The 26,369-nt window shown below is 54.8% G+C and overlaps 3 protein-coding genes across 6 annotated transcripts; 2 read left to right on the forward strand and 1 right to left on the reverse strand.

Annotated features, from left to right (window-relative positions):
- On the forward strand, positions 1 to 6,141 carry ROGDI (rogdi atypical leucine zipper). Its single transcript, XM_045994092.1, has 11 exons — positions 1 to 177; positions 254 to 325; positions 1,075 to 1,163; positions 1,407 to 1,461; positions 2,149 to 2,229; positions 3,061 to 3,156; positions 4,326 to 4,424; positions 4,771 to 4,884; positions 4,966 to 5,015; positions 5,124 to 5,250; positions 5,572 to 6,141. The coding sequence occupies exons 1-11, from the start codon at positions 133 to 135 to the stop codon at positions 5,611 to 5,613; spliced, it is 870 nt and encodes a 289-aa protein (XP_045850048.1). The 5' UTR covers positions 1 to 132; the 3' UTR covers positions 5,614 to 6,141.
- SMIM22 (small integral membrane protein 22) lies at positions 5,701 to 26,092 on the reverse strand. Of its 4 annotated transcripts, XM_045994095.1 has the most exons (5): positions 26,087 to 26,092; positions 23,231 to 23,237; positions 6,951 to 7,109; positions 6,760 to 6,860; positions 5,701 to 6,610 (listed from the first exon to the last, which is right to left on the reverse strand). In XM_045994095.1, exons 3-5 carry the CDS (start codon positions 7,081 to 7,083, stop codon positions 6,569 to 6,571), a joined length of 276 nt encoding a protein of 91 aa, XP_045850051.1. In that variant the 5' UTR covers positions 7,084 to 7,109; positions 23,231 to 23,237; positions 26,087 to 26,092; the 3' UTR covers positions 5,701 to 6,568. The 4 variants fall into 4 exon arrangements, with proteins under 4 accessions (XP_045850051.1, XP_045850049.1, XP_045850050.1 ...); XM_045994093.1 differs by lacking the exons at positions 23,231 to 23,237; positions 26,087 to 26,092 and adding an exon at positions 7,279 to 7,400; XM_045994094.1 differs by lacking the exons at positions 23,231 to 23,237; positions 26,087 to 26,092 and adding an exon at positions 7,283 to 7,374.
- On the forward strand, positions 13,019 to 23,470 carry SEPTIN12 (septin 12). Its single transcript, XM_045994097.1, has 9 exons — positions 13,019 to 13,466; positions 16,018 to 16,143; positions 16,223 to 16,304; positions 18,131 to 18,268; positions 18,420 to 18,537; positions 18,626 to 18,721; positions 22,006 to 22,102; positions 23,007 to 23,058; positions 23,149 to 23,470. The coding sequence occupies exons 1-9, from the start codon at positions 13,304 to 13,306 to the stop codon at positions 23,354 to 23,356; spliced, it is 1,080 nt and encodes a 359-aa protein (XP_045850053.1). The 5' UTR covers positions 13,019 to 13,303; the 3' UTR covers positions 23,357 to 23,470.
- Positions 26,093 to 26,369: the final 277 nt, after the last annotated feature.

The following is a 26,369-nucleotide window of genomic DNA, read 5'->3' on the forward strand; positions in this document are numbered from 1 at the left end:
GTGGGGCGGACGCGCGCGCAGCCAATCGGCGGCGAAGGTGGGCCAGCGCGCCGCGGGCGCACGGACGGCCGGTGGACCGAGCCTCGGGCGGACCGCGGGCGGGTGGCGGTCCCTGGGCGGCGAACGGCGGCGATGGCGACCGCTATGGCAGCGACGGCGGCGGAGCGAGCGGTGCTGGTGAGGCGCGCAGACGGGGAGGGGTAGGGTGGGGGGCGGCGGGCCCCGGCGGCTGACCGCCGGCCTGTCTCCGCAGGAGGAGGAGTTCCGCTGGCTGCTGCACGACGAGGTCCACGCCGTGCTCCGGCAGCTGCAGGACATCCTCAAGGTAAGGTTTCTGGCAGGCCGGCCCCGCTGCGGCTCCTTCCCGGGGCACCGCGCCTGCCTCCCGAGTGCCTGCTGTGGACGCGACCTGCGTTGTGCAGACCAGGCCCTGCCCCAGTGGACTTGGCGTCCAGTGGAGACACCATTATGTGATTGCCCACTTAATCACAAGCAGCTGTGTGAGCGTGATGGGGTGGGCCTGGAATGAGCCCCTGGCTAGGGGCGGGGAGGGGGGGTGCTCTAGGCGGTCAGGGTTGGGTTCAAGGAAGGTTTCCTTTGAAGCTGTGATCTCAAGGTCTCCAGCACCTTACTCAACCTCATGGGGCCTCCTTTTCGCGAGAACGAGATTGCAGTACTGGCCTCACAGGGCTGTTGTGAAGACAAATCAACTCACAAAAATGTCCAGACATTGCCTGCTATGGCCAGAATTTCCAGTTACGATTAGTACTGTCATTCCCTGACTCTGCTCCCCCACACTCAAACATCTTAACCCAGACTGGAGGTCATCTCTGTTCTATATCCGAGTTGGGCAGGAGGTAGGCGTCCAGGGAATGTGAAAGGAACAGCTTATCCACTCTGGTAGGACCTGAGACTCAGGTGGTGGGGGAAGGGCCAGGGAAATGGGAAGGTGCCCTGGAGGTTGGAAAACTATTCTCCTTTGTCCCTCCCCTAGCCAGCCCAGGAATGGGGCTTCTGGAAGGAGAGGTGAGCTGGACTGGGTCAACTTTACTCCACTCCCCTCTGCCCTTCCAGGAGGCCTCGCTCCGCTTCACTCTGCCATGCTCTGGTGCAGGCACCGAGGGGCCTGCCAAGCAAGAGAACTTCATCCTCGGCAGCTGTAGGTGAGCCAGGGCTGAGCTGAAACAGGAGGGACGGACTGCTTGTGAGGGGGACACCCAGGATACCCTCTAGGGGTGGCTGTACTGCCAAGGCCCTGCCATGCAGACTGATTTCAGCCCCAACATGCAGAGGGTGTGCTGTGGGGCAGCCTGGGCCATCCTGTGACAGCAGGGGCAACCTGCTGGGCGGACGAGGTGGTGGGAAAGGGCAGCCGCAGGCACTGCTCTGACCCCCGCATGTTGCAGCACAGACCAGGTGAAGGGCGTGCTGACTCTGCAAGGGGACGCGCTGAGCCAGGCGGTGAGTCCCCCAGCCCCTCTTCCCTTTCCCTGCTGCTGGAGGATCCAGTGGGGAAGAGTGGGGGGTCCTCCTGCTGAGCTTTGCCTTTACCCGTTGGCTGTGTGACCCTGAGTAGGATCCTTGACTTCTCTGGGCCTCGGTTTCCTCATTTGTAAAATAACAACCCAGCCCCCGAAACAACCTCTGGAATTGGTGTGTGGCTTCAGTGAGAGGTGCAGGAAGGGGGTGCTTTGCACACGGCCTGGCCCTGAGTCTGGGCCCAGTGAAGCGTGGGCATTGGAGGGATTAGGCTGGCCCCGATTCAAAGTGGAATCAGCCAACATCTGAGCTCCGTCTGTGCCAGGCACCAAGATGTGGGGGAAGGTGCCTCTCCTCCAGGAGTGGGTGTTCAGTCCCTTAGCCTGTACCCATGCTCCCTTTCTGCCCACAGTCACACCACCTCCTCCCAGCTGAGGCCACCTTCCCCTTTCTTTCTCTGTTCCCTTTCATTTCTTTGTGGTTCCTTTCGGGCTTGAGTTCCTGTCTCCTGACCTCCCTGTTCACACCCCAAATGCCAGGGAGGATGGGAGACTTCCTGCCCTGTGGATTGGCTGGGGCCTGAGCTGCCATGTCTGCCCCCTGCTCAAGGGCTCAGAGTGGCCATAAGCAGGAGAGGGGTCCTCCTGCTTATACACTCTTGCCCGTCAGGACGTGAACCTGAAGATTCCCCGGAACAACCAGCTGCTGCACTTTGCCTTCCGAGAGGACAAGCAGTGGAAGCTGCAACAGGTAATCGGGCCCTTTTCCTGCCAGGGCTCAAGCCACAAGGGCAGGCAGGGGCAGGCCTGAGCGGCACTGAGGCCTCCTGGGGTGGCTGTGGGGGATTTAAGGCTGCAGCAGGCCTGGGAAGTTGTTTCCTAGCAGCAAAGCTGGGGCAGGCAGTGCCTGGGACTCCAGAGTCTAGCCTGGAGGGAGGTGGGAACCTGCTCTGTCTGTAGGCCTCTGGGCCCCAGTGGGAAACTCAGGGATCCTCTCGAACAGGCAGCTCCCCTTCACAGAGCCTCCAGGGGCTTCCAGTAGCTCCTGGGGACAAAGTCCACACTCCTCTGTGATTGGACCCTGCCTTTCCACCTCAGGGCCTTTGCCCATGCTCATCGCTCTGCCTGGAGCCCTCTCACTGCTTTACTCTTCACTGGGTGATGTTCAAGAGGCACTTCCCTGGGGCCTCCGTTGACGTCCATCTACAGAGGCTCCTCCTCCCCCAACCTGCAGAGTCACCCTTTCGTCCTTACGCAAGTCACTCAGTGTATTGTCCTCTTGTGCCTTTGCCCTGCTACTATCTGTTCTCCTTTAGAAGGGGAGCTCTGCGATGGCAGGCCTGCCAGTCTGCCATATGCCCAACACCCAGTCAGGGCCTGGCTTTCAGTGGGCACAGAGAGGACAGCAGGCGGAGAGGGGTCAGGCAGCCGAGACCCACCCCAGCCTTCCCAGGAGGACAGTCCCTCAGAGTGCGGCCCTGTCATCCGGGGCCCTGGACACTGTGGCTGCTCTGAAGTTGGCCTCTCTTCCTCCTGAGGCCCGGCCCACTGACCTTGCAGTGGGCTTTTTTTTTTTTTTTAGATCCAGGATGCCAGGAACCACGTAAGCCAGGCCATTTACCTCCTCGCCAACCGGGATGAAAGCTACCAGTTCAGGACAGGAGCAGAGGTCCTCAAGGTGAGCTGCCTGTAGGAGCAGGAGAAGCAGGATCCCCACTCCTGGTCCTGACCCCTGACCAGGCCCCTGGAGAGCTCTGCCCCCAACAGCCTCAGGTCAGCCGATGGTCGCCCCATCACCTCTCAATAGACATGTCCACGCAGCCAGTCAAATGATTCACAGCCCCGGGTCACTTTCTTAGCCATTCTGTGCCTCAACAGCCTCACCTCCAAAAGGGTGCCATGGCGTCATGACTGGCAGTTGTGATGATGCAGGTGAAGCAGCCCCTGGCAAATGCTCGGGAAGCGGTAGCCCTCCTAGACGGAGAGAAACCCCTGGAATTCGCAAAGTGAATTCATGTGGTGTGGAGGGGTGGGCTGCGCTGACACGCCTCAGATTCGTGCTTTAGCTCTGACCCTGACTTAGGTGATTCACTTACCCTCTTTGGACCTCTGGGTCCTCTATGAAAACTTACAACTAGAGGGACTGAGTTCCCTCCCAGAACTGTGACCACCCCGCGTGTAGGCGGTGCGGCCCCCAGGCCTTCACCCAAAATTTCCCTTTCCTAGAAGCCGGGTCACCCCCAGTCCCATTCCCATGACAATACCTGGAAGCAGTGGAAATTGAGGCTCTGAGGAGCCCTGGCCAGAGCTTTGGTCCTTGTCAAAGGAAAAGGATGAGTTCCAGATGGTTCCACCATTGACTAGCTACGTGACCTTAGCACTTTGGAGCTTTACTTTTGAAAACGGGGCTGGTGCCTACCTTGGGACCTCAACTTGCCCATCCTGTCACCTCCTCCAGGAAGCCTCCCCTGGCTCCTTGCACCCAGCCTGGATTAAGTCCCCTTCCTCTAAGCTCCTTCACTGCCTGCAGCCCCATCCACAAAGCCCTCACGCCCCTGGGAGTAACTCCAGGGAGATTCCGTCTTCCGTTCCCCATTGGACCAGCACCCGGGACCCCATGCGGTAGAACCTCCTGCACAGATAGTGAGCAGTGCGGACGTCCCGTCCCCCACCCGCAGCTGGAGCCCAAACATCTGCCCCTTGAACAAGGCCCACCTTAGGGGAGTTCAGGCCGTGAGAATGGGACCACACAGGCAGGAGCTGGGCGCTACCATGACTTGGTCCCTCCCTGATGTGAGAGGGTGGGCGCTGCCCCCGCAGCAGCTGTGACCGGCTGCCTCCCCGCAGCTGATGGACGCTGTGATGCTGCAGCTGACCAGAGCCCGCAACCGGCTCACCACCCCAGCCACCCTTACTCTGCCTGAGATCGCTGCCAGTGGCCTCACGGTCAGTGCCTTCGGCCAGCCCCTGCTCCGGGAGAGGGAATCCCCACCAAGGAGCCCAGTTTGCCTCTGGGAGGGACACGGGTGTGACAGGGTCCTGGAAACCCCAAACTGTTGTCAGTCGAAGGTCTAGGTCTGTGCAGTTTTCTGGGCCTCCATCTTGCATCCCCCAAATACCCCGGGTCTGGGTCAGTGGTTCCCAAGCCTGGTGCAGGAAGCTCCCCGGGGCACCTGGGAAGAGTTTGGAAGCCCCAGTACGTGGGATGGGGCGTGGGGTCCCCCAGGCAGTCCTGGGAAAGCTGTGCCCGCCTGGCCCTCATGCCACCTGCTTGCCCGGTCCCTGTCCCCAGCGGATGTTTGCCCCAGCGCTGCCCTCCGACCTGCTCGTCAATGTCTACATCAACCTCAATAAGCTCTGCCTCACTGTGTACCAGCTGCACGCCCTGCAGCCCAATTCCACCAAGGTGAGGGGGACCCCACTTGCCCCCCACCCCCAAGTGCCTGGCAGCCTCGGGCCTGACTGGGTCTGGTGCTCTTCTGCTTAGAACTTCCGCCCAGCTGGAGGCGCTGTGCTCCACAGCCCCGGGGCCATGTTGTAAGTACCGCGCCCTGCAGCTCCCTGCCCGCCCCAACCGTCCACACCTGGGGGGCCGGGGGGCCGGGCTCGTCAGGCCACCCCCAGGGACCCTCCTTCTCCCCTCAGCGAGTGGGGCTCCCAGCGCCTGGAGGTGAGCCACGTGCACAAGGTGGAGTGTGTGATCCCGTGGCTCAACGACGCCCTAGTCTTCTTCACTGTGTCCCTGCAGCTCTGCCAGCAGCTCAAGGATAAGGTGGGCTGTGGGGACCGTGGGGGCGGGGCGGGCCTCTCAGACAGATGGGGCCAGCAGATACCAGGCTGCTAAGTCATTTCATTTCGGAGGGGTTCCAGGGGCTCTTGTCACACCTCCAAAGCACCCCCAAATCTCCAGGTCCTCTGTGCCTTCTGCACACACGAGGCAGATGGGCCACGGTGTGGCTGAGCAGCAATACCCTCTCCCTGACACATTGCCCCCGAATGACCTTGAACCCTCACCTGGGTCACAGGCTACAGTAGGGGCCAAGCCCCCTGACACCTCCACTCACCATGTCCCCCCACCTCTCTCCCTCCCTAGATCTCCGTGTTCTCCAGCTACTGGAGCTACAGGCCTTTCTGAGCAGAGCACCCAAGAGCCTGACCCCCAGGGAAGTGGCCCCTGTCCCCCTCACCCGTGCCCCCCAGGAACGTTGGCCAGAGCCAGAACCAGGCAGCGTGGGCTGTTATTTATTTCCCTCTCCGCCCCATCCTGCCCATCACATTTGCACAGATAGAAGTGAGCACTGGAAGCGCGGAGAGACAGGGATGCTGGCTTGCTTTTTCTTTTACGGGGGGTGGTCCGGAAGGCAGAGCCCAGAGGTGGCACACATTCCAAACCCTGCCCTCCCTTCACAGCGGGAACCTTTGGACTTGGGGTGGCGCCAGGCCCAGGGCTCTCCTCCCTCCTCTTTCTGCCTTCTGACCTGCGTCAGGATGGTGACGGGCAGTCGTACTCTCCCCTTTGTTGGAGGGTGAGGAGTGGGCAAGGGCCCTAACCTGGGAGTCAGGAGGGCAGACAGAACCACCACCACCTCGCTGTGCTCCCCTTGAATGTGTTTGCTCCGCACCCCTGACAAGGGCTCCAGGAAATAAAGATCATCTGACTTTACCTGGAGCGTCTTGTCTGTTTGTCTGTCTGAGTGAGGACCAAGCTGGGGGTCCCTGATCATCAGCACCTGGGTGGGGTACCCAATGACAGAGCCCCTGGCCTCCTGTCCCACCTCTGAGGGGGTCCTCCAGACTGCCAAGGGACCAAGTGGGCTGGGGACCAGGTTTCAACCTGGGGGTTCGGGCCACTGAGTTGGAGCCCAGCTTCCCCTCCCGTCAGCAGTTGCCGTGTGACCTGGAGCGACGGTCCAGCCCGCTGAAAGCCATGGGGGAGCAGGCGGGCATCCGGAGAAAGCAACGAGTGCCCACACTGCCCACCCCCTGAAGGGAAGCTCAGAACACACTCCAGACTCAAGTTCCGGGCAACCAAGGCATGGGCACTGTTGCCGGCAGGACGCACGGGCAGGGGGGCTGAGGGGCTTGCTGCGTTAAGGTTCCAGGGCCAAGTTATCCACTCCCCTGCGCTGTGCCTGCAAGAGAGGCACAGGGGGCTGGCCGGGCTTCCCTCGTGTGTGCCCCGCCGGCCCCTCTCCCCAGGAGCCCCAGCAACCCCCTCTCCGCAGTGCAGTTCCAGGCTGCTGCCGCGGCAGGCAGGCCTCACCTGCCTGGCGGGCCTCACCTGCTCGGGGCTCACCTTCCGGGGTCTGGAGGCGCGGCGGCTGCAGCAGCTGCGGCAGCAGCAGTGGACACAGACCAGCAGCAGCAGGAGCAGCACGGTGCCTGGGGGCGGAACGGGTGTCCAGATAATGGCCCTCGGCCAGGCCTAGGACAGGAGGCCAAGGGGGGGCCAGAGGCCAGGGCCACACTCACCGAGGAAGATGAGGAAGATGATGAAGGCAGCAGTGTCCCAGTTGGACTGGAACAGCTCACCACTCCGGAGTTTCCCCAGCACTTCCTGGGCTGTGGTCTCCAGCTCTTTCTCCAGGTCTTCTGCCAAGTCCATCTCCGCTCGAGGCCTCTGGGTGCCACCTGCCCCCGCCCCCCAGGGCTACCTCAGAACCCTGTTCTCTGGGACTGGGCGGCATCCAGGCCTCCCGCAGTCCAGCCCCTGCCCTGCGCCTGCCCCCTCCCACACCACCCCTCCGCCCCTGCCCTGTCCCTTCCCACTCCCCCCGGCAGCCCCACCCCAGACCCCCACCAGCCTCAGAGCTCCCCCAGCCAGGCAGGTCCCAGGTCCTGAGAACACCAACAACTGTTTCCTGCTTCCGGATCCGCGACAGGTGCCGCCCGAGGCCCTGGCACCTTGGCAACTGGTCCCACCCTTCCCGGGGGCGGCCAGACTCCAGAGGGCGGGGCCTGTGCCCTCAGCCGGTGTGCTCACAGCCTCCCCACAGCAGCAGGTGCTGCGGGACCCATGGACGAGCCACGGGCCCCGCAACCCTCTTCCTTCCGGGATTTTTCACGTTTTCTCAGTCGACCAGACAAGCAGTCTGGAACACAGTGCACCCTGGGCCGCTGTGGACTTCATGAGTGAAGACAGGAGGGAGGGAAATGTTTTCGTTCCACATCCCTTTCCTGGGCAGGTGGCATTTGCTGGCACCGTACTAGGAGTCTTCTGTGTCCTTGTTTGCTGTATTCTAATCTTCACATTAATCCTTACGAGAAGATGCTTGTCCTCTCAAACGAGCTCTTCCCCCGGGATCTGGGGACCTGGGGGCCTGACGCCGACCACAAAGGCAGCTCTCACTCTCCCTTCCTTCAGCACACACGCATCCAGGCCCACCAAGGGCCCAAGACTGCTCAGCACTTGAGGTCGGCCCTGCCCCAGGTGGACACATTTTCTGGGGCTTGTGGTCTAGCAGGGGACAACATCTCAGCGAGGCTGAGGACCAACCAGACCACCGCACACCCACTACCGGATGTGTCCTCACGGCAATCCTAAATGGGCTGTTCCCGTTCTCCCCACATACAGATAGGAAAGGCATCACCTTGAGAAGTCGAGCAACCAGCTCAAGTCACACACCTGATGTCCTCATTTCCTGTTGCCGCTAGAACATATCACCCCTGCACTTAGTGGCTTGAAACAATCCAAATTTATTGTCTCATGGTTCTGGAGGTCAGAGTCTGAACCAACAGCAGGGCTGCGTTCCTTCTGAACGCTCCAGAGGACAATCTGTTCCTTGCTTTTTCTAGCTCCTAGCGGCCACGCACATCCCTTTGTCCATTCCAGTCTCTGCTTCCATCCTCATTTTCTCTGGCCCTGACCCTCCTGGCCTCCCTCTGACGAGGACCCCCGTGATGACATCGGCCCACAGGATGACCTCACCATCAGAGTGACGTCTGCAAAGTCCCTTCTGCCAGGTAAGTTAACATATTTGCTCCGAGGTTCCAAGGATTAGAATGAAAACATCTTTGGTGGGGGACATGATCCTGCCGGCCATACTCAGTGTGAGCAGAGAAGCCAGAACTGGGACCCAGCCACTCAGACCCCAGAGCCCTTGGCCGCCATATTCTAGGGTCTCCTGCCCTGAGTCCCTACAATCCCTCCATCCCATTCCGACGTCTCCCAGCCCTGTTGCAAGAGGCAGGGTCATTTTGGAGCAACCGGAGTGTTATTGCCAAAGGAGAGGCAGGGCTGCAGCCTCCGTGGAAAGCAGTCAGGTAGTGCCTCAAAGTCACACGCAGTGATAGCAAACGCCCAGCTATTCCGCTCCCAGGTGTAGACCCAAGACAACTGCGAACAGGTTCTCAAAGACTTGGGCACAAATGTTCCCAGCGGCACTCACCCCGAGAGCCAAAAGGTGGAAACAGCCCATGTGATCTGTCCATACTGGGTCCTTGCTCAGCCACACAGAGAAATGGAAGTCCTAACACCTGCCACAAAACGGATGCCCCTCGAAGACATGCCGCGTGGTGAGAGAGGCCAGACTCAACACTCAGCACAGAGTGGGGTTCTGTTTCTGGGAGACGTCCAGAATGGGCACATCCAGGGACTAGCGGTAGCCAGGGGCTGGGGAACTAGGCGGTGTGGGGGGTGGGGAAGGGAGTGAGTGTTTAGTGCTGATGGCATTTCCTTTAGGGTGATGAACATGCCTGGAACAGGACAGGGGTGGTGGCATTATGACACTGTGAATGCACTCAATTCCGGTCTGCCACTTACTTGCTCAAAAGAAAGAATGGACAACAGTGGGGGAGGGGGGCACCTGAGTGGCTCAGTCGGTTGAGCATCCTACTTCTTGGTTTTGTCTCAAGACAAGATCTTGGAGTCCTGGGATTGAGCCCGACTTGGGCTCTGTGCTCAGCAGGGAATTTCCCTAAAGATTCTCTCCCTGTGATCCTCCAAGACCCCACTGTCTCTAATACTTAAATATTTTTTAAAATTTTATTTATTTGACAGAGACAGAGCGAGAGAGGGAAACAGTCAAGGGGAGGGGGGAGAGGGAAAAGCAGGCTTCCCGCAGAGCAGGGAGCCCGATGCAGCACTCCATCCCAGGACCCCAGGATCATGATCTGAGCCCAAGACAGACGTTTAACAACTGAGACACCCAGGCGCCCCCACAAATAAATCTTTTTTAAAAAGAACAGATAATGGTTAATTTTATGTGAATTTTACCTCAATTTTACTTATTTACTTACTTATTTTTAAGTAGGCTCTACACCCAACATGGGGTTTGAACTCACAGCCCAAGACCAAGAGTTGCACACTTAATTGACTGAGCCAGCCAGGAGCCCCTTTACCTCAATTTTTTTTTATAATATTTTATTTATTTGACAGAGATTTCAAGTAGGGAGAGAGGCAGGCAGAGAGAGAGAGGAGGAAGCAGGCTCCCTGCTGAGCAGAGAGCCCAGTGTGGGGCTCGATCCCAGGACCCTGGGATCATGACCTGAGCTGAAGGCAGAGGCTTTAACCCACTGAGCCACCCAGGTGCCCCAGCCTCAATTTTTTTTAAGATTTTTTTAAAAGATTTTTATTTATTTATTTTGAGAGAGAGAGAGACAGAGTGAGAGAGAGCATGAGAGGGGAGGTCAGAGGGAGAAGCAGACTCCCCATGGAGCTGGGAGCCCGATGTGGGACTCGATCCCAGGACTCTGGGACCATGACATGAACTGAAGGCAGTTGCTTAACCAACTGAGCCACCCAGGTGCCCATGATTTTATTTATTAATTTAACAGAGAGAGAGACAGCAAGAGAAGGAACACAAGCAGGGGCAGTGGGAGAGGGAGAAGCAGGCTCTCTGCTGAGCCCAATGCAGGGCTCAATCCCAGGACCCCCGGATCATGACCTGAGCCAAAGGCAGACGCTTAACCGACAAAACCACCGTTTACCTCAATTTTTAAAAAGAGGGAAGCACTGGGGCTCTTGGGCGGCTCATTTGGTTGATCGTCCAACTCGTGATTTCAACTCAGGTCATAATCTCAGGGTTGTGAGATTGAGCCCCAAAGTGAGCTCCATGCCCTGCCTCGGGCTCCGTGCTTAGTATAGAATCTGCTTCAGATTCTCTCCCTCTGTCCCTGTCCCCTGGGGTCCGCAGCTGTGGCCCCTGTCCCCCCACCATTTGGCCGGGCTGTGTGGGCAGGAGGCCTTCTGTCCGCTCCTCTCCCCACTGACCCTTAGACTTCCCACCCAGACCCTTGTTTCTTGTTTTTCATTTCAATTATGTAAGTAAGACCTCCCCGTGGTGGGAGTGGGGAGGTAAGACCTTTTCATTAAAGAAAATCTGGGACATTCCAAGCTGTTAAAAGACAAAAACCCCCATTAGAGCCCCCAGACCCAAGCAGAGCAATGATGGGGAGGTCATGTGGTAGGACATATTTCACATGGGTTAGACCCCCCAGACTTGGATCCTGCTCCCAGCCCTTACTACCCACCGGTGTGTGACCTTAGGGCACAATCCCTGATCTTCTTTGCCTCAGTATCCTTTTCTGTAAAATGGGTGTATACATAGCATCCCCCTTCTTGTCTTAGACTGAACGGAATAATCCGCATTAACACTTCTTAGCCCGATGAGACGCTCTAGAAACACACCCTAGATGGTTGTGTGTTACTCACCCAAATTGTGGGTGTGATCCCCCCTGTCTTCTGTTCTTCATACTCCTTTGGGCTCAGCAGCCAGGCTCACACTGCTCACATCACTTTACCCTGGACTTTTCACAATCCACATAGCCAAGGGCACCTTGCAGGTGACTGCTGCTTTCTGCAAACCTGATTATCTCACTTGCAGTGAGAGTGGCCACCCTCTGAGCCTCGCTTCCCCCCTACAAATTGTTCAGAGCCCTACTGCCACTCACATGTGATTTTTTGGCAGGGGGAGGGGTGTTCTCTGTACAGTGGCTTACTTCTTTAGGGGACATTTCCAGAGGCCAAATCTCCTCCAGCTCAGGGCCAGTCCAGCAGTCCCCAGTACTATTCAGTCGTCCACACATGACATTCTCATCCGCTTTGATGGGAATGAGATACAGGCCAGGCTCCTGTATCCCTCCAGAGCTGGGGACTGATGGCTTGAGAGATTTCTCTGCTCCAGGCCAGGCTCTGCCCAGTCCTCCCACCACAGGCCCTGCCCAGCCTCAAGTCTTGAAGATGAAGTTTGAGCCTCTGCCTTGTAGATGTGTGGAAGGCAGGGGAGCAGAAGGGCGTGGGTAGAGAGGGACAGAAGCTAACTGGGGCTCAGGACAGTGGAGGTGAGTGGACTAGGGCAGACTTGGTGAGTTCCCGTAGGCAGAGCAGGGTCAGCAAGCCGCCTCCTGCTTTTGTAAACACTTTTATGGCCACACAACCACACCCTTTGCCTGTCTGTGGCTGCTCTCCCGCTCAGACAGCAGGGCTGAAGGGTACATGCCATAGAGACATTATGACGCACAGGCTGTCAGAGAAAATGTTTGCCAGCATCACCAAGGGCTGCTTACATGCCAGGAAACAGGTGGGAAAGAACTGAGCGAGATGGATTTGGTATAAGAAACATCAGGGACACGTTAGGGAGGGGTGAGGACTACGGCAAACTGGAGAGTTCATGGCCCAGCAACAGAGGGCAGCTCATCAGCTGTGGGCTGGGGCCAGAATCACCAGGGCTCACATTCTCTAAGACACACCGGAAGTCTAGATGTTCCTGTGAACAAGAGAAGAGGCGTTAGAAGGTGAGAACATGGACGCAGATCCCACCCACCCTACCGCTTCCTCACTAGGTGACCTTGAACACCTGATTCAGACCCTCTCTGTAAACTGGAGGGAGTAACGGCTTCGGCTTCACGGCGCCGGGGATGATTATTAAACAATCTACATATGCACAGCCTGCGTGTGGGGTGAGTATTTCCCGAATCAGTCTTCGGAGTGTTCAGTGCCGGCACCAGCAGCCGACAGACCGAAGAGGACACACAGATGTTCTGCTTTCCGGCTGTGGATCACAGGTTGGCTTCTCCTAGCAGAGTGGTTGAGGGATATGAATTTGGAAGTCAGAGGGACCGGCTGAAGCCCGCTTAGCCCAGTTAGGTGACCTTGGCTGAGGGACCTGCCCAGAGGCCCTGGGCTCCCGTCTGTAACAGGAGGCGGGGGTCGCTGTAAGGATTTAGGGTAGTGTTCAGAAAGGAAGGGTCTTACCTGTCCCTGCCTTCAGCTTCCTGCTGTAGAGGAGCCCCCCCACTCCCCCACACCTCACCCCCTTGAGGGGAAAGGGGTGGAGCTCAGATTCTTCAGTTAACTGTCACCCTGTCCTGTGTCCCTCACCACACTCACCAGGGTCTGCCAGGACAGAACAGGCCCCTGAAGCTCCCTCAGAGTCCCAAGGTCATCAGGTGCCACACAAAAGCTGCTTCTCCCTTTCTCTCTGTCCCCACGGGTCCAGACCCTGGGCTTTGCCAGGCTGGTCACATTCTGCGGGAGGTGGTGGGGAGTAGCCGAGCAAGTATCCTGCCTGGACCATGGGTGGGGGCGGGAAGAAGCCGGGGGAGGGGACTGGTGGGGAAGGAACAGATTCGTGGGCTCGTGCATCTCAGGGAAGGGTTCAGCCTCCCCTGAAAGGCAGTCCTCCAGGAACCTCACCCCAAAGCCCTTGAGCCATGGAGATGTGGAGGATGGGTAGATGACAGAGTTTCATGAGTGGGGGGGTGCCTGGCAACAGGGCTCAGGAGCCAGAGTCCAGACATGAGAATTCAGGGGTCCCTCCTGGGGCCCCAGTGACCCCCTTCTTCCCACCCACCCAGATGACAGGCATTGCTGTGTCCTTGGCCCCATGGACCCCATGAAGCAGTCCCCCTCCCCCTGCTCATCGAGACCCTCCAGCCCCAGGACGCTACCCTGTGAGACGCTTGGCTATGTGGGCATTGATGCCGTGCTGGACCAACTGAAGATCAAGGCTATGAAGATGGGGTTTGAGTTCAACATCATGGTAGTGGGTGAGTGAGGGGCGGGGACTCAAAGGACGGACCAATGAATGCAACCTTATGGGCCCCGGGCACATCGCTTCACCTCTCTGAGCCTCAGTCTCCCTATCTGTAAAGGGCCTGATAATGGCCCCTCACCAGGTGTCATAGTTGAAGATCTAGAAACCCTGAGGCATTAAAAGACAAGAATTACCCAGGAAGCCCCAGTCAAACCCAAACCGAGCAATGAAAGGGGAGACTGTGGCAGGAAGTGGTGAACACCTTAGACCCAGATCCTGGTCCCAGCCCTTAACACCTACCAGTGGGTGACCTTGTGCACCGTCCCTGACCCCTTTCTGCCCCCTTTCCTCATCCGGCTTAGCACAGGGCCTGGCGTTCAGGAGGTTCTCCAGAATTGCCTCTTTATATATGCAAAATTAATTTTGTAGGCCAAAACTACAATTTAACAAAACAAACTAGCTACAACAGAACATAAAAGGTTGGAGCATGTCACACCCATGAAGAGTGCTATTCTAAGGCAGTGCTGTCCAATAGGAATATAACATGAGCTATGTACCATCATTTTTAAAATTTGCAGTAGCCACTTTTAAAGAAGTAAAGAGAAACAGGAGAAATTAATCATAACTTACTTTATGTAACTCAGACTATTCCAAAATGCTATCATGACCTGACATGTAATCCATGTAATAAATGATCCATGAGACCTTTTGCATTCTTTTTGGCAAACCCAGGGCTGCAAAATCTGGTTTGTATTTGCCGCGAATCAGCTCAATTCTGCTTTGCCGTATCGCCGGGGCAGAAGCCAAGTGCGACTCCCAGAGAGGGCTCGTGCATCTCAGGGAAGGGTTCAGCCTCCCTGAGGCTCATCCCTAAGGACCACGTCCATTAGCTACACATAGGTGTGTCCTTGTGAAGCAAGGTGCCCCCTCCTACAAGGTGTGGTCCACAGAGTTTGAGAAGCCCCCAGAGCAGGGAGAATGGACTGTCTACAACAACAGACAGTCTGGGTGTATCTCACCAAATAGCGTCAAGCGAAAGGAGCCAGACAGGAGACGTGAGTGGGCTTGTGGGGAGCTGTGTGCTCCATCTCTGTGTCTGTGAGCTGTTCAATTTGTGAAATGCGTTCAACTGCCCATCAGCTTGAATGGATAAACACAACGTGGTCTGTTCCCGTGATGGAACATTATTCAGCCATGGGAAAGAACGCAGCCCCCACAGCTGGTATGACGTGGATGAACCCAGAAAATGGGATACTTAGGGGAAGCAGCCAGACACAAAAGGACAAATATTGCATGATTCCGTGTGTAGGAAATGTCCAGAATAGGTAAATTCACAGAGACAGAAAGCAGACTCGTGGTTGCCAAGGATGACCATGGGGGGAGAACAGGGAGGGACTGCCAGTGACTGTGGGGTTTCTTGGGGGGCAATGCAAATGATTTGTTTTAGGGATTTTTTGCAAATGTTTGTTTTTGTTAAAAAAAAAAACAACTCAAAATTCGGGGGTGCCTGGGTGGCATGGTTGGTCAAGTGTCCGACTCTTGATCTCAGCTCAGGTCTTGATCTTAAGGTCATGAGTTCAAGCCCCACAATGGACTCCATGCTAGGCATGGAGCCTACTTCAACCTACTTCAAATATTTCTCTTTTTTTTAAAAGATTTTATTTATTTATGTGACAGAGATCACAAGTAGGCAGAGAGGCAGGCAAAGAGAGAGAGAGAGGAGGAAGCAGGCTCCCTGCCGAGCAGAGAGCCTGATGCAGGGCTTGATCCCAGGACCCTGAGATCATGACCTGAGCCGAAGGCAGAGGCTTTAACCCACTGAGCCACCCAGGCGCCCCAGAGCCTACTTCAAATAAAGAAAAAAATTTTAATTCAACCTAGTCCGTTGGAAGGTCTAATTGGCTTTATTGCATGGTTCATGAATCGGGCAGCATCCCGTCCAACAAGGAGAGGGGAGCTCCACGGGGCTGTGCTGTAAGGCTTTGGGGCTGTTGTTGTTGTGTCGTTGTTGTTGTTTTGGAAGGTTTTTATAAGAAGTGGGGAGGGGGGTGGTGCAAGGAGAATTAGCAAAAGGAAAGGATTGTTCCAGGCAAGGCTACTTTCCCTTAGGGGACACGCTGCGGTCCCAGGTGATTTACCTCCCTTTCCTTTGGGGGATGGAGAGCCCCATGTGACCAAACCTCATTAATGCTGGCCAGAAAATTCCTGACCTACGAGTTAAGACCACATTTCCAGGGGACGACTGGGTGGCTCAGTCGGTTAAGCCCCACGATGCGGGTTATTTTTAACAGGACCTAGACAGGGGTGATGGGTGCACAACACTGGGAATGTACTGAACACCACTGAATCATTCACTTTAAGTAGCTAATGGTTCTTTTTTTTTTAATCATATGAGTTTTGCCTCAATAAGAAGGGGGGGTTAACATTGAGCGGGACCCTGACGATACTGCCCACTTCTCTGTATGTTATGCTTACAAAACAGTTCCCTTTCTAAAACTATTTAAGAGCCTGAGAAGCACTGCCTAAAACGTCCACCACCATTGCTGTCCCCCGGCTACCCCCAGGGCAGAGCGGGCTGGGCAAGTCCACAATGGTGAACACCCTCTTCAAGTCCAAGATATGGAAGTCCACCGTGCTGGACCTGGAGACGCCTATACCACAGACGCTGAAGCTGCAGTCGGTGACACATAGTGAGTGACAACCACCCCCCACCCCCCCCACTCCACTCCACCCCCGCCACTCTCGCTCCACTCTGCGCTCCCCGCACAGTCATCGAGGAGAAGGGCGTGAAGCTCAAGCTGACCGTGACCGACACGCCCGGCTTCGGGGACCAGATCAACAATGACAAGTGGTGAGTCCTCGGGAGTGGGGGCCGAGCCCTGGTAGTCCCTGCCCCTGCCCCTCTGGCCTCTGGGAAACAGCCCAGCCCTGAAGCAACCTAAACTGGCTGTGGCTGTGGCATCGTTGAGTCTCAGTTTGTTTGTCTGTATAATGGGTGCGTGCAACCATCCCTCCAAGACTGAAGGGAGTTAAGTACGGAAATGTCAGAGCTTGCTGGCTAGCATACAAAATAGTTGCTCAATCAAGGTTATGGTATAGCAGGGGTTAGAAGTCCACACTCCACGGGCGCCTGGGTGGTTCAGTGGGTTAAAGCCTCTGCCTTCGGCTCAGGTCATGATCCCAGGGTCCTGGGATCGAGCCCCGTATCGGGCTCTCTGCTCAGCAGGGAGCCTGCTTCCTCCTCTCTCTCTCTGTCTGCCTCTCTGCCTACTTGTGATCTCTCTCTCTCTCTGTCAAATAAATAAATAAAATCTTTAAAACAAAACAAAACAAAAAAAGAAGTCCACACTCCAGAGCCAGGACCGCCAGGTTAGACCACTTTCCAGCCATGTAAGCTGGAAGTGCTCATGGAAGCGCTCCATGCCTCAGTTTCCTTTTTTGTCACTTGGGGATGTTGACATCTACCTTGCAGAGTGCTTCTAAGCTCTCGATGAGACCCCAACCCCGTGACTGGTTGGTCACACACACACACACACACACACACACACACACACACACACTCAGTACTGGCTGCATAAGTACTCACTGGGGGACCTAGTGAGATGAAAATGTGGGACTCCTTGTTCAAAAAACTGTGAAGAATCATAAAAGCACCGCTATAGAACATTCCGCCAAGTGCAGGCCCTCTGAAGCAGAGACGGTCGGACTGCTCCTTCTGTGCTCCCGAGAAGCCAGGCCTGCACAGAGTGCCTCGGAGAGCACGTCCTGTGTGCCAGGTCTGTTCTAGACCCAGGGACACCGCAACGAACAAAACAGATGAACATCTTCTTCTACCTGAAATTTACGTTGTCATGGAGCAGTGGGGCAGTGAGCACAATAAATCAGTTATACACGGGATGAGCCTCAGCTCTGTCATCCAGGCAGGACATCTCTGAAAGTGGAAAGGGTCAGGAGCAGTCAGAGAATTGCAGTTTTCAGCAGAACGATCAAGCAAGGTCTCCCGGATAAGGAAACACTTGGGTAGACTGTCAGGAGATGCGAGAATGAGCCGTGTGCTAACGCGGGGGAGAGTGTTCAAGGCACAGTGGCACGTGCACAGGCCCTGTGGTGGTTTTGTTGCCAGAAGGCTGGTGTGGCTGGCGGTTTGTGAGCGGCAGGGAGAGGAGGAGGAGAGGGCAGGCAGGAAACTGCGGTGGGATGGCGTGGGGCCTGCTAGTGCAATGTAAGGAGTTTGGCTCTCCTTGAGCCACTGCGGGGTGGGCAGAAAAGCGATATACTCCGACTCCTGTTCGTAAAAGGATCTTTTGGGGTGCTGTGTTGACAATACCCAACCAGGGCAGGAGGGACGAAGGGAGAGGGACACAAGAGTTCCCTGTGGCAATGAACCAGGCTGTGACAATTTAGCTCTTTGAATACCACACCCCTGCAAAGTGTAAGTGCTCATATTGTCCCCATTTCAGGAGCAGGGAAGCTGAGCCCCAGCTTGAGCATGGCAGGGGGTCTCTCTCATGATTCTGGGGAGTCGGAGGAGGGTGCCTGGGTAACCAAGGGCCTTGGGTTGTACAGGACTGAAAGTCCTGTGTCCTGGGCCGACCAGGTCCATTGGGCTTCCTAGCCGGGGAATGGGGTGGGGCTCCCAGGGGCGGGTCTCTGAGATCCGTCCGTCTGCGGCCCCAGCTGGGACCCCATCCTCGGCTACATCAACCAACAGTATGAGCTGTACCTGCAGGAGGAGATCCTCATCACCCGCCAGCGTCACATCCCCGACACCCGGGTGCACTGCTGCGTGTACTTCGTGCCGCCCACGGGGCACTGGTGAGGTCGTTGGGCCTGCTGGGGGAGGGACCCTGCCCAGGACGAGAGGAAGAGGAGGAGGAGGAGGTGGAGGAGGGAAAATCCCCGGCGTGGGCTGGGGGCTGCCCCCCCCCACTTACACTCACCACTGCCATCACCCCCATCGGAGCAGCCTGCGGCCCCTGGACATTGAGTTCCTACAGCGGCTGTCCCAGACCGTGAACGTGGTGCCCGTGATTGCCCGGGCTGACAGCCTGACCATTGAGGAGCGAGAGAGCTTCAGGCGCAGGGTGATCTGGACGTTCAGGGTGATGGGGTTGGTGGGGGCAAGGAGGAGGCAGAGTACACAGGATGAGATAAGGTCACCTGCGTTCCCAGATCCAGCACAACCTGAGGACCCACTGCATCGAGGTGTACCCGCAGAAATGCTTCGATGAGGACATCAACGACAGGATCCTCAACAGCAAGATCCGGGTAGGAGGCCATGACGGGGAGGGCAGGATGGCGTGACCGAGGCTGGGTGATTTTCTTTCCACTCATCCTTCCCATCTGCAGATTCATCTCTCTCTACAGCTTGGGGCAAGAGGGAGGCACATACTCCTAGCAGGTCTAAACCCCCATACATCCACAGACTCAAAAAGTGACCAAGAAATGGGTCATAGCAACGACCCACAGAACGGGAGAAAATGCTTGCAAATGATGTCTCTGATAGGGACTTGTAAAGAACTCTCACAAATCAACAGTATAAGATAAATACCCAATTTAGAAATGGGCAAAAGCTTTTTGTTTTTTGGTTTTTTATGTAGGCTCCACACCCAGTGTGGAGCCCAACGCAGGGCTTGAACTCACAACCCTGAGATCAAGACCTAGGCTGAGATCAAGAGCTGGTTGCTTCGCCGACTGAGCCACCTGGGCACCCCTGGCCAAAGGTTTTGTTTTTGTTTTGTTTTTTTTTTTTAATATTTTATTTATTTGACAGAGAGAAATCACAACTAGGCAGAGAGGCAGGCAGAGAGAGAGGAGGAAGCAGGCTCCCCACGGAGCAGAGAGCCCGATGCGGGGCTCGATCCCAGGACCCTAGATCATGACCTGAGCCGAAGGCAGAGGCTTTAACCCACTGAGCCACCCAGGCACCCCAGGGGCAAAGGTTTTGAACGGACATTCCCCCAGAGGATTTGAACAGGTGGCCGAGAGGCACACGAAGAGATGTCAGTTCGATAACACCTGTCATAAGGGAAACAAATCAAAACCACAAGATACCACTTCACACCCACTAAGACATCCGCGATCAAAAACTGCAATCCCAAGTGCTGGTGAGGATGTGGAGAAGTTGAACTTGCACACGCCGCGGGGGGGAAGGCCAAACGGAACATAATCTGGCAGTCTTTCCAAAGGTTAAACTCTAAGTTAGCAGAGTCCCAGCGGCAGTCCCACTCCGGAGAGAAAATGAAAACCTGTGTTCACATAAAAACGTGTACACGGGTGTTCCTGGCGGAAATACTTGCCATAGGCTAAGAGTGGACATAACGCACGTGTCTTATTGACTTCTGAACGGAGGAACACACATGGCGTGTTCACACAATGGAATATCCGTCAGCCTTAAAAAGGAAAGAAAACCTGCCCCAACATGGATAGACCTGGAAACATGAAGCTAACTGAAAGGAGCAAGACAACAGAAGGATAAAAATTATATGACTCCATTCCAAAATGCCCTGAACAGAGAAATCCCACAAAGACAGAAAGTAGGTTAGGGGTTGTTGCCAGGGGCTGGGGGTTGGGAGGGAAATGGGGAGTGACTGCTAATGGGAGTGGGGTTTCATTTCAGCGCGGTGAAAATGCTCTGGAATTAGATGGTAGGGATGAGGGCACAGTCTTGTGAACTGTACCTTTAAAGCCGCTGAAACTTTAAAGAGAGTGAATTTTATGGTACATGAATTTTATCCCAGTAAAGCCGTTCCAAAAAAGGAGCAGGTGGAGGGGAGAGTAGCTAATATCTTCTTTTTCCCCAAATCAAGTGAATTAGGACTCCACACCCCCACCTTGCTGTCCTTGCGGTGCATCTAATGTCTGTTTGTCTGGATCATACAAAGGACCCTGGTAAGGCCTGGGATTCATCATCCATCATCCATCACCCTAGACTTGACTCCCTCCCCAGGGGACCCTTTCTAGCTTGCAGGGCAGCGGCCCTACACAGCCTCAAGGCCAGTTGCCTTTGTACAGTAAACAACCCGCACATCCGCACATGGCCGTCCTTCCCAGCTGGTACCCAGTGTCTCCATACATTCCAACGAACAGGAGTTCCTCTGAAACACTGAGAGAGCCTCGACCTCCACCACCTTCTGCTTTCTGCCCCAAGGCCTGTGAACGCAGCAGCCTGGCCAACAGAACCGGAAGTATAAGGAGAACAAACCTGACATCTCAGTAAATCATCCAGACACCAAACGTTCATTGAGGGTTTGCCACGGGCTGGCGCCTATTAAGTGTGCAACAGATAGCTTGCTGCTGTTAGCGTCCGTGTTGTTCCTCATCACAAATTAACTCTCGGAGAAATAAATAAAGCCCTGGATTGCACTTTGCAGTTTATGGATTCGAGTCTTCTCCACTTCTGACCATGAGCAAGTGAACAACTAGAATTTTCAGCAGGGCTCGAGAAACATCTTTTTTAAATTTTTTTAAAAATTTTATTTATTTATTTGACAGACAGAGATCACAAGTAGGCAGAGAGGCAGGCAGAGAGAGAGGAGGAAGCCGGCTCCCCGTTGAGCAGAGAGCCTGATGCGGGGCTCAATCCCAGGACCCTGGGATCATGACCTGAGCCGAAGGCAGAGGCTTAACCCACTGAGCCACCCAGGCACCCCCAAACGTCTTTTTTTGTGTGTGATGGGGCCGAGATAATGATAAAGGTATTAGACTCTGTGGGCCAAGCCGTTCCTGCACAGTCCCCACCGTCTGCTGTGGCAACAGGAAAGCAGCCTGGACCGGAGTAGATCACTGGACGGGCCACAGGCTGACAGGCTTTCCACGTGGAAAAACAGGCGCGGCTGAATCTGGGTCGCTCACTGTAGGTTGCCGAGTCCTGGGTTACAAACCTGTGTATTTTAACCCTCACGATAACTGATGAAGGTGATCGCAGCTCCTGTTTCCCGGGTAAGAGATGGGCCATCCACAAGATTGTTATTACTGTGGCCTTGGGTAAACTTCCCAAACATTCACAAAACCTGTGGATGTGCCGTTCTGACTCCCCCTTGACAGATGAGGAAACTGAGCCATTGATGAGATTTTGTACCTGGTGCCTTTTTTTTTTTTTAAGATCTTATTTTTAGGGGTGCCTGGGTGGCTCAGTGGGTTAAGCCTCTGCCTTTGGCTCAGGTCATGATCTCAGGGTCCTGGGATCGAGCCCCACATGGGGCTCTCTGCTCAGCGGGGAGCCTACTTCCTCCTGTCTCTCTACCTGCCTCTCTGCCTACTTGTGATCTCTCTCTCTCTGTCAAATAAATAAATAAAATATTTAAAAAAAAAAAGATCTTATTTTTAAGTTATTTATTCACCCAACGTGGGCCTTGAACTCCCAACCCCAAGATCAAGAGTCCCAGGCTCCACCGAACCAGCCAGAAGCCCCATGTCTTTTGCCTTCAGATCTCTGTGCTCCTTCTACCACTTTCTCTCTCTACAGAGGACAGTGTGCCTCTCCCGCTGCACCTCAGTGACCTCTCCCCACCTCCCAGGCAAGACCAACCCTTCTGTTTCATCTCCTGCAGGACCGGATCCCGTTTGCTGTGGTCGGGGCTGACCGAGAGCACCTGGTGAATGGGAGGTGTGTCCTGGGCCGGAAGACCAAGTGGGGCATCATTGAAGGTCAGTGCAGCGACATTGCAGAGAATGCAGGGGAGGGTGAGGGTGAAAAGCCAGGCATATCCTACTGCCTTTGGCACCTGCAGCACCTATCGAAGGGCCCAGAGTGGGCAAGCCCACAGTCAGGAAACAGACAGACCTGGGATCAAGTCCCTCTTTGCAGCTGGGAGGCCTCGAGCAAATTCCCCGACTCTCTGAGCCTCAGTTTCCTCACAGTAAAATGGGCACGAAGACAACATCAATGTCATAGCCAGTTGCTTTGGTGCAGTCGATGAACTGCACATCGGCACATGGAGGGTGCTGGGAGAGGACAGGCCACTGCTTTGCACAATGGCCAGCACCCAGAAGATACCCTAGGCATTCACCAGAATTTACTGTGGGCCTACTGCGTGCCAGGCAGACTATATGTGGTTTCTGAGGGGATACAATGAAAGCAGGACAGGCAGGGTTCTTGTCCTCATAGAGCTGATGAGACGATGACAGGTGGGACAAAGTGGGGTGGGAGACAGGGCTACCTGAGGGAGCAGAGGGAGGCCTCCCTGAGGTGGAGACTGGGAAGTGAAGGAGGAGCAGCCAGGGCCTGAGCCTCCAATTTACCAATATAATTACTAAAAGGATATGATATACACGGTACATATGGTATATAATGTAATGTAGTAATTATTAAGGATACAATAACGGTTAGTGGATTCATTGATTCAACTCTTTTAGGAACCGCCAGTACCAGGCACCGGGGAACAAAGCAATGAATGAATGAATGAATGGGAGGTGGGATAAGACAGTGAGAAATGTGGGGAGAGGGTTACGGTGGATATCGGGGGTACACAGCATACAGCAGGCGCTTACTCAGTACGCACTGAGGGCAGGCCGGGCAGAGCAGGGCCAGCGCTCCTGTCCTGTCTTGCAGTGGAGAACCTGGCGCACTGTGAGTTTCCCCTCCTGAGAGACCTGCTCATCCGGTGAGGATGGGGGAGCCCGGCAGGGGGGCTGCAGGAACCCCAGGGGGAAGCTGTGGCAGGGCCTTGGCTGAACCGCTGCCTGTATCCCAGCTCCCACCTCCAAGACCTAAAGGACATCACCCACAACGTCCACTACGAGAACTACCGTGTCTGCAGACTCAACGAGAGCCACCAGCTGCCTCGCGGGCCTGGTTGGGTGAACCTGACCCCGACCCCTGGAGGGCCCCCGGCCACCCCCTGGACGTCTAAGGTGCGCCAGCAGGCCCAGGATGTCTCTGAAGATGACGAGGAGTGCTGAGCACCAGGGCGCCCGGGCCTCGGGGCTCCCAGTGTCCTCGGCAGCCCCCAACACAAACCTATGTACTAGAGCATGTATTAAAGGCGGACATTGCTTTTTATGAAAAACTGTGCTTTGAAAACAAAAGGCATCCTGTAGATGATTTCTTTGAGCTATCATCAAATAAAAGTATGGTGTTGTTTTTTTTTTTTAAATAACGGTGTGAGACCCCAGGCCCTTGGGGGAGTCCTGAAGACCTGGGAGCATGTACCTTGGACCACAAGCCCCTTCGCCCCAGAACCAGAGCCAAGTTCCAAATCAGGCTTTGCCATGGCTGCCAACCCTCCTTCCCGGCACAGGGCCAGGCCCTGCGTCATAAATGCTTAAAAAGTCCCCCTCTTCAGCTATCTTCCCCAAACTCCCCTTCCTGTCTTCCTCTTTGCCCTGCACAGGCAGACCAGCATGAGGGGAAGACTGTTGTCTCAGCTCAAGCAGGGGGAGGAAATCCATTCTTTCTCTGCCTCTTTGCTCCTTTAGAGCCCTCAGCAGGTTGGGTAAAGCCCACCCACAGTGGGGAGGGGCAGTCCTCTTTACTCAGTCTACCAAATCAAATGCCAGTTTCTTCTGGAGATACCTTCACAAATGCACCCATAAATAAGATCTTGCCAGCTGTCTGGCCATCCCTTGGTCCGGGTAAGTAGACACTGAAAACTAACCATCCCACGAGCTGGAAGTTGCCTCTTCCACGATGCCCTCCGTGACTTCCCCAGGCTGATTACTGGCTGCCTGCTCTGCATGTATCACATGGTTTGTTTTCAGGTCAGTCTTCCTCTCAGGCTGGGAGGTCTGTAAGGACAGAGCTATATCCGCTTCATCCTGGACATGACAGCTGGTCGGGACCCGACTGTAAGTGAACCAACCCTAGAGCACCTGCCTCATAGCTGTTCACCCCACCAATTCACAGACCTGCCAACTAGGCTTAAGGAACTCCCTGGGGCCTTCAGGGACCCACACAATCCACACCAGCATCCCAGAAGCAGCATGTTGCCACAGAGGGATTGAGCACATTCCTGAGGTCAACATAGCCCCAGGCAATACAGCAGGGATATCTACCAGCACACACCCTGGGCTCTGCAATTATATTTAGAGATTGTTTTAGACCTTACGTTTCTCAGGGTTCCTGGGTGGCTCAGTTGGTTAAGCATCTGCCTCTTGATTTCGGATCAGGTCGTGATCTCAGGGTCCTGGGATGGAGCCCAGATGGGGCTCTAGGCTCAGTGGGGTGTCTGCTTGAGGATTCTCTCCTTCTCCCTCTGTTCCGCCCCCACTTTGCAAATAAAAAAGAGAGAGGAAGGAAGAAAGGAAAGAGAAAGAAAACAAAAAAGAAGTAAAGACAACCACTGTACAATCTTGCCTGGTTTTTAAAAGATTTTATTGATTTATTTGAGAGAGAACACCAGAGGGAGAGAAGGGCAGAGAGAGAAGGAGGAGCACACTCCCCACTGATCAGGGAGCCCCATGCAGGGCTCGACCCCAGGATCCCAGGATCATGACCTGAGCCAAAGGCAGACATTTAACTGACTGAGCCACCCAGGTGCCACTGCATGATCTTGGTCATATGGGGACTCTAAAAGAGCTGGATTCATAGAAACGGAGTAGAGCAGTGGTCACCCGGGGCTGGGATATGGGGGAGAGCAGACGTAGGTAGGTCAGAGGCTTCAAACTTGCAGTCATAGACAGAAAAACTTCTGGAGATCTAATATACAGTGTAGTGATTATAGTTAACATATGTTTTATACTTGAAAGTGGCCCAGAGAACAGATCTTAAATGTTCTCACCACACTCAAAAGAAGATATAACTACGTGAGGTGAAAGATGTGCTAACCTTACTGTGGCGATCCTTTCACAATATATACGTGTATCAAATCCTTACAGTGTAAACTTAACACAATCTTACTTGTCAACTATCTCTCAAGTCTGAAGAAAAAAATTGAGGCAGAGCTACAACCATCCATGTGTTAATCCTACCCAGAGAACTTCAGGGTCCGCTATGTGCTACTACAGAGGCTAAGGGTTCAGCAGGGAACAAAACCAAGTCACTGCCCTCAGGAGCTTGCACCTAGGTGGAACAAGATCCTAATAAAATAAGTAAAATGTGGGCATAATGGATGGCGATGGGTGCACCAGCAGCAAGTAAGGCATTTAAGAGGTATCGGACAGTCTAGGGTTTATAATTGGAGGAAGGGGTCAGGAAGACCTCACTGGGAAGGAACCTTGAGTAATGATGTGAAGGAGTAAAGCAATAAGCCACAGAGATAACTAGGGTCCTGGCATTCCACACAGAGGGGAAAAGAAGCCACTGCTAGTGCAAAGGCCCTGGGGCAGGAATATGCTAGATGTGTTCAAGGAATACTTGTGTGATGATTTCGTCACTGTATGCCTCTTGTTACCAAATCGCAACTTCAGCTGCCTGTCCCTCCAAAGGCCAATACTCAAAAGATGAATATTGTTTGAAAAGGAATATGAGTTTTATTCAGGAGGCCAGCCACCTGCGGAGAAGTGGGACTCTTGTCCAAAAGCCAACTCCCTGGTTTCTGCCTAGTTAGGAGAGTTTTAAAGTGGGGAGGGGAGGGGGGGGGGTCTTTAATCAGTGAGTGGGTGCAGTGGTCTATAACAGGTCCTGATTCCAAGTGGATTTAGTGGTGCCTCTTTACAGCTCTCAGTGCTGGAGGGTTGTGCAAGAGGTCTAACTGCTGTTCTGTGACATGGGAGGCCTTTCTATTCTTCTAGAAAGGAATGTAAGATTTAAAGATACCCAAGGAAGGTTGGTAAATCAATAATATGGAATTAAGAAGACCTATGAAAGGCCACCCTGCTAGGGTGCCTGGGTGGTTCCCTCTGCCTTCGACTCAGGTCATGATCCCAGGGTCCTGGGATTAAGCCCCATCTCAGGCTCTCTGCTCCGTGGGGAGCATGCTTCTCCCTCTGCCTGCTTGTACTCTCTCTCTCTGTGTCACACAAATAAATAAATAAA

The sequence above is a fragment of the Meles meles genome, chromosome 21 (genome assembly GCF_922984935.1).
Source record: "Meles meles chromosome 21, mMelMel3.1 paternal haplotype, whole genome shotgun sequence".
Taxonomy (NCBI): domain Eukaryota; kingdom Metazoa; phylum Chordata; class Mammalia; order Carnivora; family Mustelidae; genus Meles; species Meles meles.